The sequence below is a fragment of the Oxyura jamaicensis genome, chromosome 2 (assembly GCF_011077185.1).
Source record: "Oxyura jamaicensis isolate SHBP4307 breed ruddy duck chromosome 2, BPBGC_Ojam_1.0, whole genome shotgun sequence".
In the NCBI taxonomy this organism is placed as follows: Eukaryota; Metazoa; Chordata; class Aves; order Anseriformes; family Anatidae; genus Oxyura; species Oxyura jamaicensis.
Genome location: NC_048894.1, coordinates 26,004,013 through 26,016,847, shown reverse-complemented (window position 1 = coordinate 26,016,847; position 12,835 = coordinate 26,004,013). Strand labels below are relative to the sequence as shown.

Sequence of the window (12,835 nt, the reverse complement as noted above, 5' to 3'; positions counted from 1 at the left end):
GGGACAAATGGACAAGAATCCACGCGTCAATCATTTGACTGTTCTGGATCTCGCTGTTGTGCTAAAAAAGCAGTGTTAACGTAGCTCCATTTCCTTAAGGACAGTCAGCAAAATTGGCTAGGCGGTGACTGAGTGATGGAGAGCATTACCATTGCCTTTCAAAACATGCCCCAGGGCAGTTCAGAAGAGGAAAAACAAAATATTAAAATAGCAGAAATTAGAGCATATCCAATGAATGCTGCAGTTCAGAATCTGACACAGTTCCTCACTATCAAAATGCTGATCCCTGACACCAGCACTTATAGTTGTCATGTGCACAGGGGCTTCATGAGGAGAGGGAAATGGTGGTTTAGGGAGGAAAGAAAGTGAGAACAAACAGTACTTTAGCTGGGACAGATGGTAGTTATTTGAACTGGATCAACTTTCACAGCCTAGTCTTCTTGACGTGCAGCTTGGCTGACAATGAATCCCCATATAGTGTTATCTTCACACATAAAACTTAGCTTTCTTGGCCAATACTCAAGCAATTGTGTCCTGAATTTATTGTTTCTGTTTACACGAGTGAAAAGTTGTATTGCTCAGAAGCTACCGCAAGGTATTACCTATCATATACAGTGAGAAGCAAATTTCCATTATGAAGGAGACACACTTCTTCCAGAGTAATAAAGCTCTGTTAGTTGTTGGGCTGCTCGTATATAACATTCTTGTAGAAGTTTGTTTTGTTTTGAAAAGCTTCCAAGTTTTGAGTTACTGGAGCCTTGCCCTTTCACTAATTGAGGAAGGCAACACATTTCCTATATTTCCTGCAACTACAGTTGTACTGTTTGTTATGAGCTAAACTGAGCATGCAAGATCTTTGTTCATCCCTTATGGCATTTAACTATCAGAAAAAAACTATGAGAAAACAAGTTTTGGTAATGAAAAAAAAATAAATTGCAAACAACAGGAATTATATCTAATAAAAGATCTTCTATTCAGGATAGAGAGTGTAGTAAGTCTACTCACAAAGGTAATTCAAGTTACTTATAGTAACCAGAGTCACCAGACAGTAAATTAAAATAAAGTAGCTCAATAGGAACAGAAGCAGAGACCTTATAAATTAGAATAACTACCTAGTGTAGAGGACTTTCTTAACTCAGATTTTATTGCAAAATCTTAATCTTGAGATTCTTACTTTGCCTTCCTTAGTAGCTTTAGGAAAAACCTAAAGCAAAAGAAGGGCTGTCATACCCATGCTCCATAATTAAAACAACTGTGTTGGATATTTTCACTTCCAAGAGTCATCTGCAACTTGCAGGTAAGCAAAGGTAAACCACTCAAAAGCAAAGCCCATCATCCTTTCCCAGATTGTCAACTTCAGGCAAACACAAGAAAAATCAGAACGGTTATGCTTGCTATCATTAGGTGTCTTTGTTTTGCTTTATTTCACATTGCATATGCCAACATTCTACCGCTGTGGTAAAACCTGATCTATCTGTTGGAACAATAACAGAGCAATTACCCTATGGGGAGCAATAAAATAATAAAACAGCAAGTACTAGGGAAGTAGAACACTAGGCAGGGATAATAGATCTAATGACTAGGAAGACAAAAACGAGATAAAGCTTCAAAAACATATCCAATGATAAGCTAAAGTGTTTTCCACTGCTTATTAAAGTATGTGGATTTCTTTTTAGGAACAAACGTATCTTGCTTGCCCTGAAAAGGCATACATATTTGTGTACATGTATACAAACATGCGTACAGCAGTGTCTATAAACATATATGTATTACAACTGGACTGAGAATTTGTATGTATGTATTAAAGCTAGATTATTTTGTACTGTTATCGTTACATGGTCTTGTTGTTAATGATAGAGATTCAGGATGTCAGGAACTCCTCTGCTGAAAGTTACGCTATGCAAACTCTGCTTTTGGTGACGTAGACCCAACAGCCTGGGAAAATCCCAGGCAGCGCTGGACTTCCAAGTCCTCTCCCCTCTAAAGAGGAAAGTTGTTGAGACTTTTCCCAGCTCATCTGCGACCCTGGAAGATAAGCTAATAGTGAAAGAGCGGTTCAGACGATCAATTATTAGGTCAGCTCTAGAAAGAGTAAGGGTCACTTGGCGATTTGCAGCCAGTGCGTCACTGAAGCAGCTGTCCGGAGGTATTTGGTCACTGTTAACCCGGGTCATGGCGATGACCTACATGTCAAACTGTGTGCTTAGGATCTACTTTTGCTCCCTTTGCGCCTCAGTGTATTCTCCACACAGAGCCTGCACTTTTATCTACCGCAGTACCCCCTGCATTTAGTGCACCGAAGGAGCCTGCACACCTCCCGGTGTCTCCCCGCTCCGTTATCCCCTCCACCAGCGTGCCCTCAGGGCCGGCAGCAGGGCAGCACCTCCCCGCCCGCTGCCCCTCGGGAGCCTCCCGGAGCCTCCCCGGCCGTGCCCCGGCCCCACACACCCAAGGTCAGCGGCCAGGGCTCGGTGCCAGGGCCCGGGGAGCCCCGCCAGTAGCCGTCACGAGCCGCCCGTGAGGCGAAGCCCCGTCATGGGCAGTGGGGCCGGGCCTGCCGGAGCCCCGCCCGCCGTGGGCTCTACTTAGGGGCGGCACTGCGGCTGCCCGCCACAGGGCAGCTAAAGCCCGACCGATCCTAAACGAGCGATCCCCAAGCGATCCCGAGCGACCCCTCGCAGCGATGAAGGCGGCCCGCATCGCCCTGCGCAGCGCGGCCCCCCTGGCAGGGGCGGCCGGAGGCAGCGCCAGCCGAGGCGGCGGCAGCGCCAGCCGGCTGCCGCGGGAGGTGGAGCAGTTCTCCCGCTTCTCCCCCTCGCCGCTCTCCATCAAGCAGCTGCTGGACTTCGGTGAGAGCCCCGGCGCCGCTCCGAGCCCACCGCTCGCATCCCGGGGCCGGGGGGTGGGTGGCCGGGCGGGTGGCGGGGTGAGGGGAGCCGCCGCTACCCCTCTCCTCAGGCGCCCTCCGAGGGCTCCGCGCCGGTTGCCAGGCGATGCCGGCCCGCGTCAGCGCTGGAGCTGGGCTGCGGCTCTATTCTGGGGCCCTTAATGGGATCTGGGGGCGGGGGGACAACAGCAGCGAGGTCGGCTGATGGATGTTTTCGTGCCGAGCGGCACGCCTTGTCGGGGAGGAGGCGTGCGGCTTGTCCCGGCCGAGCGAACAGCCTGTACCCGGCTGCCGTTTCCCTGCTGGCAGCCGCCGAGCCTGCTCTCACGAGGCGGTGTCCTGGAGGAGCCCGTGTTTACAGGGCTGCAGCGGCTCTCCGGAGGATTACAAAGTCCCCTTGTCAAAATGGGAAACTTACAAACATGCCTCCCGGGGATGGGCAGTGTCCTGCTGTCCTGCAGCCCCACACGCAGGAGAACTGGCCAGTATTACCGTGATGATTACAAAGGCTTGTAGTCAAGTCTGCAGAAAGATAACTATTTATACTTGTGATTTCTTTTTTCCCCCCAACATACAACATTTTCTTTGGTTGGATTTGCTTTGTAGGCTCAACTAATGGATGCGAGAGAACTTCTTTTGCCTTTCTGAGACAAGAACTTCCCGTGAGGTTTGCAAACATCCTGAGGGAAATTGATCTTCTTCCTGACAAATTGCTAAGCACACCATCAGTGCAGTTAGTAAAAAGCTGGTAAGTAAGAACTGCTTGAATTGGGCCTGTAGAATAACACAGCTTCAACAACTTTGTTGTCATAGGCCATTTTGAATAACAGAAGACAGTAACAAAATAAACTAGAAATGCAGTTCATTCATCAGAGCTTAATTGCAAGCTGTTCTGCACTTGAGTGGCATGCTAAAACTAAACTGAAAACCCAATATGGTTATCTTGTTGTTTTTAAAACATCTAACTTAACAGTTTAAAACTTTCTGTTAGAACAAAACTCCCTTCTCTGCTTTTTAAAAAGTGAGAAGACAGTGCTCTCTTCTCACATAACATGCACAGACCCTCAGAGTTACATGGAAATGGAATAGCTGGCTATATTCTTGTTTGGGTCTCTCACTGATGGAATTGCTAGCAGAACTTCTGTAGCAAATTGCCTTGGCCCATGCAGCTTACAATTCAGTTAACATTCACTTTGTTGTTGACAGAGTGATTGGATCTGATTTAACCTTGCTTTACTGGCACAACTGCAGCACGTGTGAAGAAGGCTGACACAAAGGGCAAAAGCATCAGAGTGAGATCCAGAAACATTCTTAATCTGGCAAACTACAGCTGTGCCTTTGCAATATGCGTCAAGGCTGTCAGACATCAGCAAAGAGGCTCAAGTGCTTAGCTTGTGACAAAGCTGATTAGACTTGGAAAAACTTTTGCTCAGGTGGCTTCCATTATTATTTATTATTTGGATCTTCTTTTGAAATGCCCCTCTCCTCTAAAACTGTAAGAGGAGCCGATGTTAAAGTGATGTTTTAAATTCTTGTCTGGGTGGCAGGCATGAGAAAACTTGCATGACTTCTAGGGTTCCGGCAGAAGTGTTTCCATGTGTTTCCATGCTTAGATGGAACTTTTACACATCAGTCTTCTAGCTGCCTTGTTAAGAGTAATAACTTGGACAATACTAAGTATCTTTCCTTTTCCTAGACTAACAAAAAATCAAATGAATAGCATATTTCTTGAAATTTTTTTTAATAGGTACATCCAAAGCCTAATGGAGCTGGTTGAGTTCCATCAAAAAAGCCCAGATGACCAGAAAGTATTATCTGAGTAAGTTTTCCATTTGTTTCATTGAGCTTAGTCTTATATTCTACTTTTCATAATGTACTCACTTCAGAATGATCACTGTCCTGAACTAAATTTGGTAACTTAGCACAAATTGCTGAGCATCTCATAAATAATATGTTGAGCCATACTGCACATAAATGACCTTTGGCGGCTTGGTTTTAAGGGTGTAGTGCCTCCTGAACTGTCATGACAAAGATCAACAACAATTATAATTGATGTCATCTTACCTCCCTGCGTTCTCCTGCTTAAACTGTTACGCGTGAGAAAGCAGGCTGTGAATTTGACATGAGTAATGATTACGCTGTTTGTATTAAATATATCCTACTTCTGGTTTAGGTCACTGAAGAGTTATTTTAAAAATACAGGATATTTTTTATTTTTTTAACGTTAAGGCTGCTTCACTTATCTGCGTTACTGGATTATATAATGTCTTTTGTACAAAGCTTGTCTTCATGTAGTCTTAGAACAATGTTCTAATGGGATTTTTTTTTACTTAGCTTTATAGATACACTAATTAGAGTCCGAAACAGACATCATGATGTGGTCCCTACAATGGCACAAGGAGTAATTGAATACAAAGATATGTTTAAAGTAGACCCTGTCACCAATCAAAACATTCAGTATTTCTTGGATCGCTTTTATATGAGCCGTATTTCCACCCGGATGCTAATGAACCAACATAGTAAGTTGAAATTCTTATTTGAGGAAAAACTTCATAGAATGGTTTGGGTTGGAAGGGACCTTAAAGATCATCTAGTTCCAACCCACTGCCTTCAACTTAGTGAAAAACATTTTAATGCAAATGTTTCTTAGAACTGTTGGAGATCTGCCTCAGATAACTGATGGTGAAAAGTTAAAGAGTATGACTTAAAGTAATGGGATAATTTATTTTCTAGACAAACTTACTAATTATAGTAAGTGTTACGGAAAATGCAGGGATCTCCTTTATATGTGAAAAGCCTTTAGATCTACACAGATGCTACCATAGTGCTATCTATACCTTTTTAGATTTTAAAAAGGCTATCTACTGCCGGCACACCGTCTTATGTGACTACACGCTATGATTGCACTGTTTTAATATAAACTTCATTTTCAAACACTACAGTATTTGTAATTAAATACAATATTTGCTTTCATCCAAAACAGCCCTTCTTTTTGATGATAAATCCAGCTCAGGGCACCCAAGGCACATTGGAAGTATTGATCCTTGCTGTGATGTTGTTGAAGTAGTGAATGGTAAGTGTTCTGATACCATAATTTTTCTGTGATCGGTATTTATCTGCTTGCAAGCAGATAGGGTAACCAGGAAGTGTTACAGGATGCTGACTGTTCCTTGCTGTAATAGCTGAAAGCAGGCTGTCAAAACATGAGGTTTTGTAGGACAGAATTTAAAATACAAAGCAGTGGTAAAAAAAATGTCTGAATAAGGCCTAGTAAGTAACAGATGAAGGAGTTAAAATTCCATATTGCTAAAATCAGCATTACTTACTCTTAATCAATACACCCAATGCATCTGTTTTACAGAATCACCAAATTGTACTGAAGACTTCCCCATACTGCTATAATTGTCTATTTAGTCTCGGTTTCAGTGCACACAGTGTAGGTGCAGCATTATCATCCCCTATGAAACACAGGCTTAGTCTGTGTCATGTTAGCAGCTATTGCACTTAGAAATTGTATTTTGCTATGCACTAGTATGAAGCTCTACAGAGCTTAATACTTCATTTTACATATTTTAAATTTTTCAGATGCTTTTGAAAGTTCCAAGATGCTATGTGACCAGTATTACTTAACATCTCCAGAACTGAAACTTAATCAAGTGAATGGTAAGATGAGGGCTTTTATGTCTGTCTTCCTATTGTAGTCAAATTGCTGTGTTTACTGAATCAGAAGGCTCCCACTTCCATAGTAACAATGGTACATACCAGTTGTCTCATGTGGTGGTTCCTCTTCCCTTTAAGTGCCTCATTTAGTCTTTGTTTGAACTCAGATGTCACTGTATCTCTAACACTACATGTCCTGAGTTGGTATTTACAAATTTGAGATAAGGAAGAGTAGGCTGTAATAGTAAAATAAATCGCTAGAGAGGCATTCTATTCCTCAGGTAGGAAAGTGAGTCTACTGGTTGAGAAACTTTGGTTCTAGTCTAAGCTGCCTGCATGTATCTGATCTTGGGCAGTCTTCTGAACCTCTAAAATCATTTACCTATAAAATTAAATTAACTGCTGATTTTTCAGTTTACTTGAAAATAAACTAAGCAGGTGATAATTACTACCTAAACACTGTTATGAGTAAACAAAACCCTTCATCTGGCAGGGGGAGGGGGGATACACCCCAAAATTAAAACTTTATTTTCTTGGTTTTCGTTTGCTTGATGTATTTTTATCGCATCCAAATTTTATCTCCCTGCTAAGTATTTCTTGTCTCTTTCTCTTCCATCTAGGAAAATTTCCAGGAGAGCCAATTAACATTGTATATGTTCCATCTCATCTCTTTCACATGCTTTTTGAGCTCTTCAAGGTATGTCAGTATATGCTGCTTTTTCCTTCAGTATTCTGAGCAGGAGCTTCAACATTGAAGCTCCAGCTAGACCTGAGTGAAATGGAGCTCTGCATAGAACAGATAGCTAAAATTGTCTTATGTGGGGAGATAGCTTTGGCAGTTGGGAAAACAATGACTCCAGTTTGTTGGAGGATGTTTGGACACTTTCATGTAGTGGTAACTGGGGGAAGGGGAAGGAAGAGAGGGAGTAAAAGTGGGACACGAGGCTGTGACAACCACTCTGAAAGCCTTCTGCTTTTAGATAACACCTATAGAGCAGTTTTGCTCTAGTGCTTTTCTTGTGGGGTAGGAAATGCATTGGATGGGGCTGAACTACGTGCTGCCAACAAGGGAGGTGGAGTTCTGACAGTCTTTAGCAACTGCTGAGCTCAACTCTTTTTTCTAGAGACCTGCTGACATTAAATGGATTTATTTTATTTAACATATCAGCCTAGTTTGGTGTTCGTCAAAACAATGTCACCTCTGAAGCACAGAAAAGTCTTAAGTGTGAGACTTCTGCTCTTGTTATGCTTAGTTGCCAAGTGGCTTTTCTTGAAGCTAGGCAGTGGTAGAAGTGGATGGTAACTGTGCTCAGCCTCTGCATAATAACAGGGATATTAAACTAATGTGATTAAGTGCACAGATTGAATGCTTTCTGATGATGGTAACCTTCATTTCCACAGAATTCAATGAGGGCAACAGTTGAATTTCAAGAAAACAGTCCTTCCCTCTCTCCAATTGAAGTGACAGTTGTTCTAGGACAAGAAGACTTGGCAATTAAGGTATATTGTTGGCCAGCTACAGTATGGGCTTAATGTAATCTTTGACTGCACATGTTGCAGCAAATTTTATTAGAAAAACTTGCTACAAGTTCTGTGACAACAGATCAAAGATACAAGGCATAAGCTTTCTGTTGATAGCCTACATATAGAGCAATTATCTAACTGGAAAATAAAATGCTGCAAAACAAATAGCTCTTATTCCTGCTGGAGGGTTTGTTTAAATACCAGCACTTCAAATACCAGTTTTAGTACGTGATCATAGTTAACTTTTTTTCTCTTAAATCAGATCTCTGACAGAGGCGGTGGTGTTCCAGTAAGGAAAATAGAGCAGCTGTTTAGCTACATGTATTCCACAGCACCAAGGCCAAGGATGGATGATGGCCGAAATACTCCTCTGGTAAGTTTACTTTAATGGTCATGTTGCTAATAAGGTTACCATACCTATTGTGCAGATTGATAGGTTAATAACAAATACTGAAACCCTGTATCCACTGTACTGCTCTGTAGAGTGTATGAAGACTGAGTGTCATAGATAAGTGATCTTAGATCTCTTACAGCGTTAACTCTTGCTTAATGGACAAAATGTGTTTTTCAAGTTATAAACAGAAGAATTGTCCTACCTGAGCCTCATTTCTTCTGCTCCAATGACAATAACTTGTTCTTCACTCCCTCTGTTACTGAACTGAATAGAAATACTGTCTTTGCAGAGGGAAGCACAACTGGAGTAGGTTTAGAATATAGTTACACCCTAGTAATAACCTTCCAGTAATCAAGATGTACTAGCATAAACTAGGCAGGGAAATACAGAAGTGTAATGTGTAAAAGTAACACCTGTATATATACCTTTCCTCCTCCATAGAGATTCTTTTCAAATAGTGAATTTGCATGTGAAACTGATTAGAAAAATCCTTTCTTTTAAGAGAATTGCAAAGGACTTTAACAGTTTAAAGTGTCTGAACATTTCCCAGCTATTTTAAGTCATAAGAGCTAGTAAAGAATTTTGTTTTAATTTCTTTTTAGGCTGGCTTTGGGTATGGCTTGCCAATTTCCCGTCTATATGCAAAATACTTCCAAGGAGACCTAAATCTCTACTCCATATGTGGCTATGGAACAGATGCTATTATCTACTTGAAGGTATGTGTTTTGATTTGATTTAAGTAAAATAAATAAATGCTGATAACTTCCAATAATGCAGTGAGGTGACTACTTCAGTATCATCTTAAAGTAAATGAATTCTCTGCTTATTAGTAGAAAATGACTTCATTTTTATTACGAAATGCCACTAAGCTTTGTAACTGGCCCTTAGAAGTAAAAAAAAAAAAAAAGTAACTCAGCTATAACAAGTCTACTTGAATTATCTAGTGTTAAGAGCTTTAAATCAAATTCAGGGGGTTCCCTGTATTGATAGATTTCATATTTACTGATTCATGGAATATAAAATACCAGGGAAAAGTAAAGCAACAGAAATTGAAAGATCTGAGCAGCAGATCCATTTTCTTTGCTGTGCTTTTTTTACTCTGACAACCAGACGTTTTTAGTGTTAGTTCATATAGACTTTCTAGTACCTTATGTTATTCAGCATCTGCCATATAGCCCATATATGGGATTTGGTTATTAGTAATCTTGAATAATAGTCTAGCATATAGCACTCCCTAATAAACATAAAATATTCCTCTAGCAGAATATGGAAGTATTCTTCTTTGTACTTCTGTAAAGTTCTTATACACTGCTTCCAGGATTATCTTGAAAATAGTTTATAGAATACCTTCTAAGGCCTAAAAAAATGCATAAACATGATTTGAATTAACTGCATTTGTCCTGTCAAATTACTCATTGCAAACTTAGATGCTATAGTTAACTTGCTCTAGTATCTATTACAGAAACATTTGTGTAAATAACTTTGTCACTGACTTGGCAGTTGAAGCATACTGTGTCACTTTCTGTAAAGTGGTATTATTCAGAGGGGAAAAACTGAGTAACTCTTCTTGTTTTTAGGCCCTATCAACTGAATCAGTAGAAAAACTCCCAGTCTTCAACAAGTCTGCTTCTAAGCATTACCAAGCTACATCAGAGGCGGATGACTGGTGTGTTCCAAGCAGAGGCCCAAAGCAGAGTGCAGCTCTCTGAAGAAGTTGGTATCTGAGGCACCCAACGGGATCAAGCTGGCTTCTCAAGGACTAGTGTTTGGAAGTACTTAGCTACCTTCAAACAGGCAAATTCTTCAGTTTCAGGACTGGCAAAAGAGCAAGAAGCTAAGGATGTTATAGCCTAGGCCATATGCATTAAATGTGAAATGCTGTTGTGTACTTCAGGCTGAAGAAAATAGAAGTACATATGTCTTTTAAGAAGAGGTGTGTATAGAGGAAATTCAGGCTACTTTTGTGATCAAAGATTTGATGTGGTAGAAGCGTGCAATTGAGTCCTGTCTAATGCTTGAATCTGGATACTGATAAATATCAGCTAAGCTGATATATATATTTTTTGCTAGAATAGATACCAGCAGTTCATCTTATTACAGAACTCCTCAGGTAGATAGTTGCACCTGTACTTAATAGCTGTATTTATAACTTTTGGAAGATAGCCACTTACCTTGCCTACAAGGCTGCTGTTTTATAAACAGTATCCAGATAGAGCCTGAGTGGGAAGGAGGGGGTGAACCCTTGCCAGGTAGGGAGAAAGTGTTTTCCATGTATAAGGAAGTCCCGTTCTAACAAAAGAAGCAATCCTGTATTCCAGTAACAGTTCTAATGTTAAGCCTTGTTCAGAGTTACTTTTTAAAAAATATGTATTTTTAAGCTGTTCATGAAAAAGCTAGTGAAATAAGGCTACTGTGCATAAGGAAATCAGGATATTTTAGGGACAAATTGGAAAGCCACTTATTTTTAACATCCATAAAGTTAGCCTATATCTCAGCACTCTGGAAAACAAGTGCCAAGTAGATCAGGATTTTCCAGGAACTGAAGTGAAACATGCAAGTTGTACTGAAAGGTTTTGGTGATCTGTATTATGCAAGCATGGCATGGGAAACAGTATACTTAAAATGTTGTTCTGTGATTCCTTCTTGTCATGCTGTTAGATGACTGGTGGGCTCAATACACTAAACCAAAATCTGCCTACTACCATGTCTGCCAAATACGTATAGTACCACTATCGTGTGGTACAAGGGGAAGTCTCAGCCTTGAGAGTTGTGAGCGCTGAAGGTCTGTTTGAAAGGTTTTTAGGAGTAGTGGTGGTGGAATAGAATGCTGTTCTGAGAACTGTTCACTGTAATAGAAAGGGCCTGTGAAATGAAGATTGAAAATATCAACAGCACTGAAAACTATAGAGTAACTTTTATGAACAGCAACATGGGGAATTGCCATAGGAACAGTGCCAGTGGGAGAGAGCTGTTGAGAAAATACTCCACTCTCAGTAAGCTCTTCTCCCTTTCCCATCTTTGGATTTTTTCCCCCTCCTTGTAAGCAAGGTAAACTGAATGACAGAATAAAGTGAAGCTAATAGAAGTTAGCCAGCTGTACAGTCAAAGTCCATTGGGGTTGTGTAATCCTACTTGAATTTCTGTTGACTGATCAGCATCATTATCTGAAGTGTATGCAATCCTTGGAAAAAAGTTGCAAATACAGTATTTAAAGCATCTTGCTCAGTTGTATGACAGATTTGTATTTACTGGGCAGAAAGCCACTCCATACTATACTGTGAATCTCAAATGAATTTTTAATAGCAATAAGAAAGCAAGAACTAAATTTATTCTAAAAGTTTTTGGTTGGGGTAAACTTCTCAGTGGAAAACAGTATTCTGTTATGATGAATTTCTTTCAAAAACTAAACCTTGAAGTGTTGGTGATAATTACTGAGCATGATGACTTAAGTACTGCACTGGGAATAATGCAACTTATTCCCAGTGAATAAGCTGCGATCACCAAAGGTCACCAGTTCAGGTATACTTTAGCTCAGCTTACTGAATGAAATGGATAACAGAAGTGAAATATCTTTGTTTAGAAGATACAGGTGTGAAAAAGTTGCTTTCACTGCCGTAATATACTTGAATACTTTGACTTTGTATTGAATACAAGGTCACCAAAAATGCCTAGGTAGTTGTTAAACACAAATAATACTGTCTGCACCCAGGAATGCTTGAATGTGAGTTGTGATCTCAAGATATACTGTATATATGTACCATAGCTGCAGCTACTCCAGGTTGGAGCTGTAACTATTTTAAAGCAGCCAAAGCACATGAGTGTTATAAACAAATGTCTAATAGAGCTTACAATTAGAAGCTTTCTGGATAAGTGTAATTTTGAATCTGTATATGCAGAACACATTCACAATGCAGACAGGTGTGTAGTCTTTAAAGAACCTATGTGGAATCTCTTTAGTATTAAAAGATACTTAAGGGCTATCTACCTAGATAAAATGGTGTCTTTCAACATCTATTGAATTCTTATTCCTTAAAGTAGACTTGTAGTTTTGAGCCTTTTACTGGTTTGTAGATATTTAAATAATTTTATAATAAAATATTTTTAATGGTTATCTAGTATCTTTCTTTTTTTCTTCTAAGTATACTGCAAGCATGGGATTTTCTCTTAAGTATTAATCAGCAAGTTATAAGTATTAATTGTGGCTTTTAGCATGAGTGGGGTCTGGATTTGGTGGTTTTTACAGGAGGGAGGGGAGGGTTATTTGGGGGGGCTCCTCTTTGGTTGGGGAAAGGGTTCTTCTAGTAGGTAACTCTTGATATTGGTGATCTTTCTTGTGGAGCTCACTTGTTTCAGGGTCATCCTAAACATCA

The 12,835-nt window shown here is 40.4% G+C and overlaps 1 protein-coding gene across 2 annotated transcripts; it reads left to right on the top strand.

Moving 5' to 3' along the window:
• The first annotated feature begins 2,612 nt into the window (after positions 1-2,612).
• On the top strand, positions 2,613-12,583 carry PDK4 (pyruvate dehydrogenase kinase 4). Of its 2 annotated transcripts, XM_035317936.1 has the most exons (11): positions 2,614-2,849; positions 3,494-3,635; positions 4,635-4,706; positions 5,222-5,406; positions 5,871-5,960; positions 6,473-6,550; positions 7,168-7,244; positions 7,949-8,047; positions 8,334-8,444; positions 9,068-9,181; positions 10,043-12,583. In XM_035317936.1, the coding sequence occupies exons 1-11, from the start codon at positions 2,684-2,686 to the stop codon at positions 10,172-10,174; spliced, it is 1,266 nt and encodes a 421-aa protein (XP_035173827.1). In that variant the 5' UTR covers positions 2,614-2,683; the 3' UTR covers positions 10,175-12,583. The 2 variants fall into 2 exon arrangements, with proteins under 2 accessions (XP_035173829.1, XP_035173827.1); XM_035317938.1 differs by lacking the exon at positions 6,473-6,550 and having other exon boundaries at positions 2,613-2,849.
• The last annotated feature ends 252 nt before the right edge of the window (positions 12,584-12,835 follow it).

What these genes read in the sequence shown, in the direction of transcription:
- PDK4 (XM_035317936.1), top strand. Translation starts at nt 2,684, where the DNA reads ATGAAGGCGGCCCGCATCGCCCTGCGCAGCGCGGCCCCCCTGGCAGGG. An exon ending in GAAACTTAATCAAGTGAATG is followed by an intron (nt 6,551 to 7,167) that starts GTAAGATGAGGG and finishes TCTTCCATCTAG; the next exon opens with GAAAATTTCCAGGAGAGCCA. An exon ending in AAGAAGACTTGGCAATTAAG is followed by an intron (nt 8,048 to 8,333) that starts GTATATTGTTGG and finishes CTCTTAAATCAG; the next exon opens with ATCTCTGACAGAGGCGGTGG.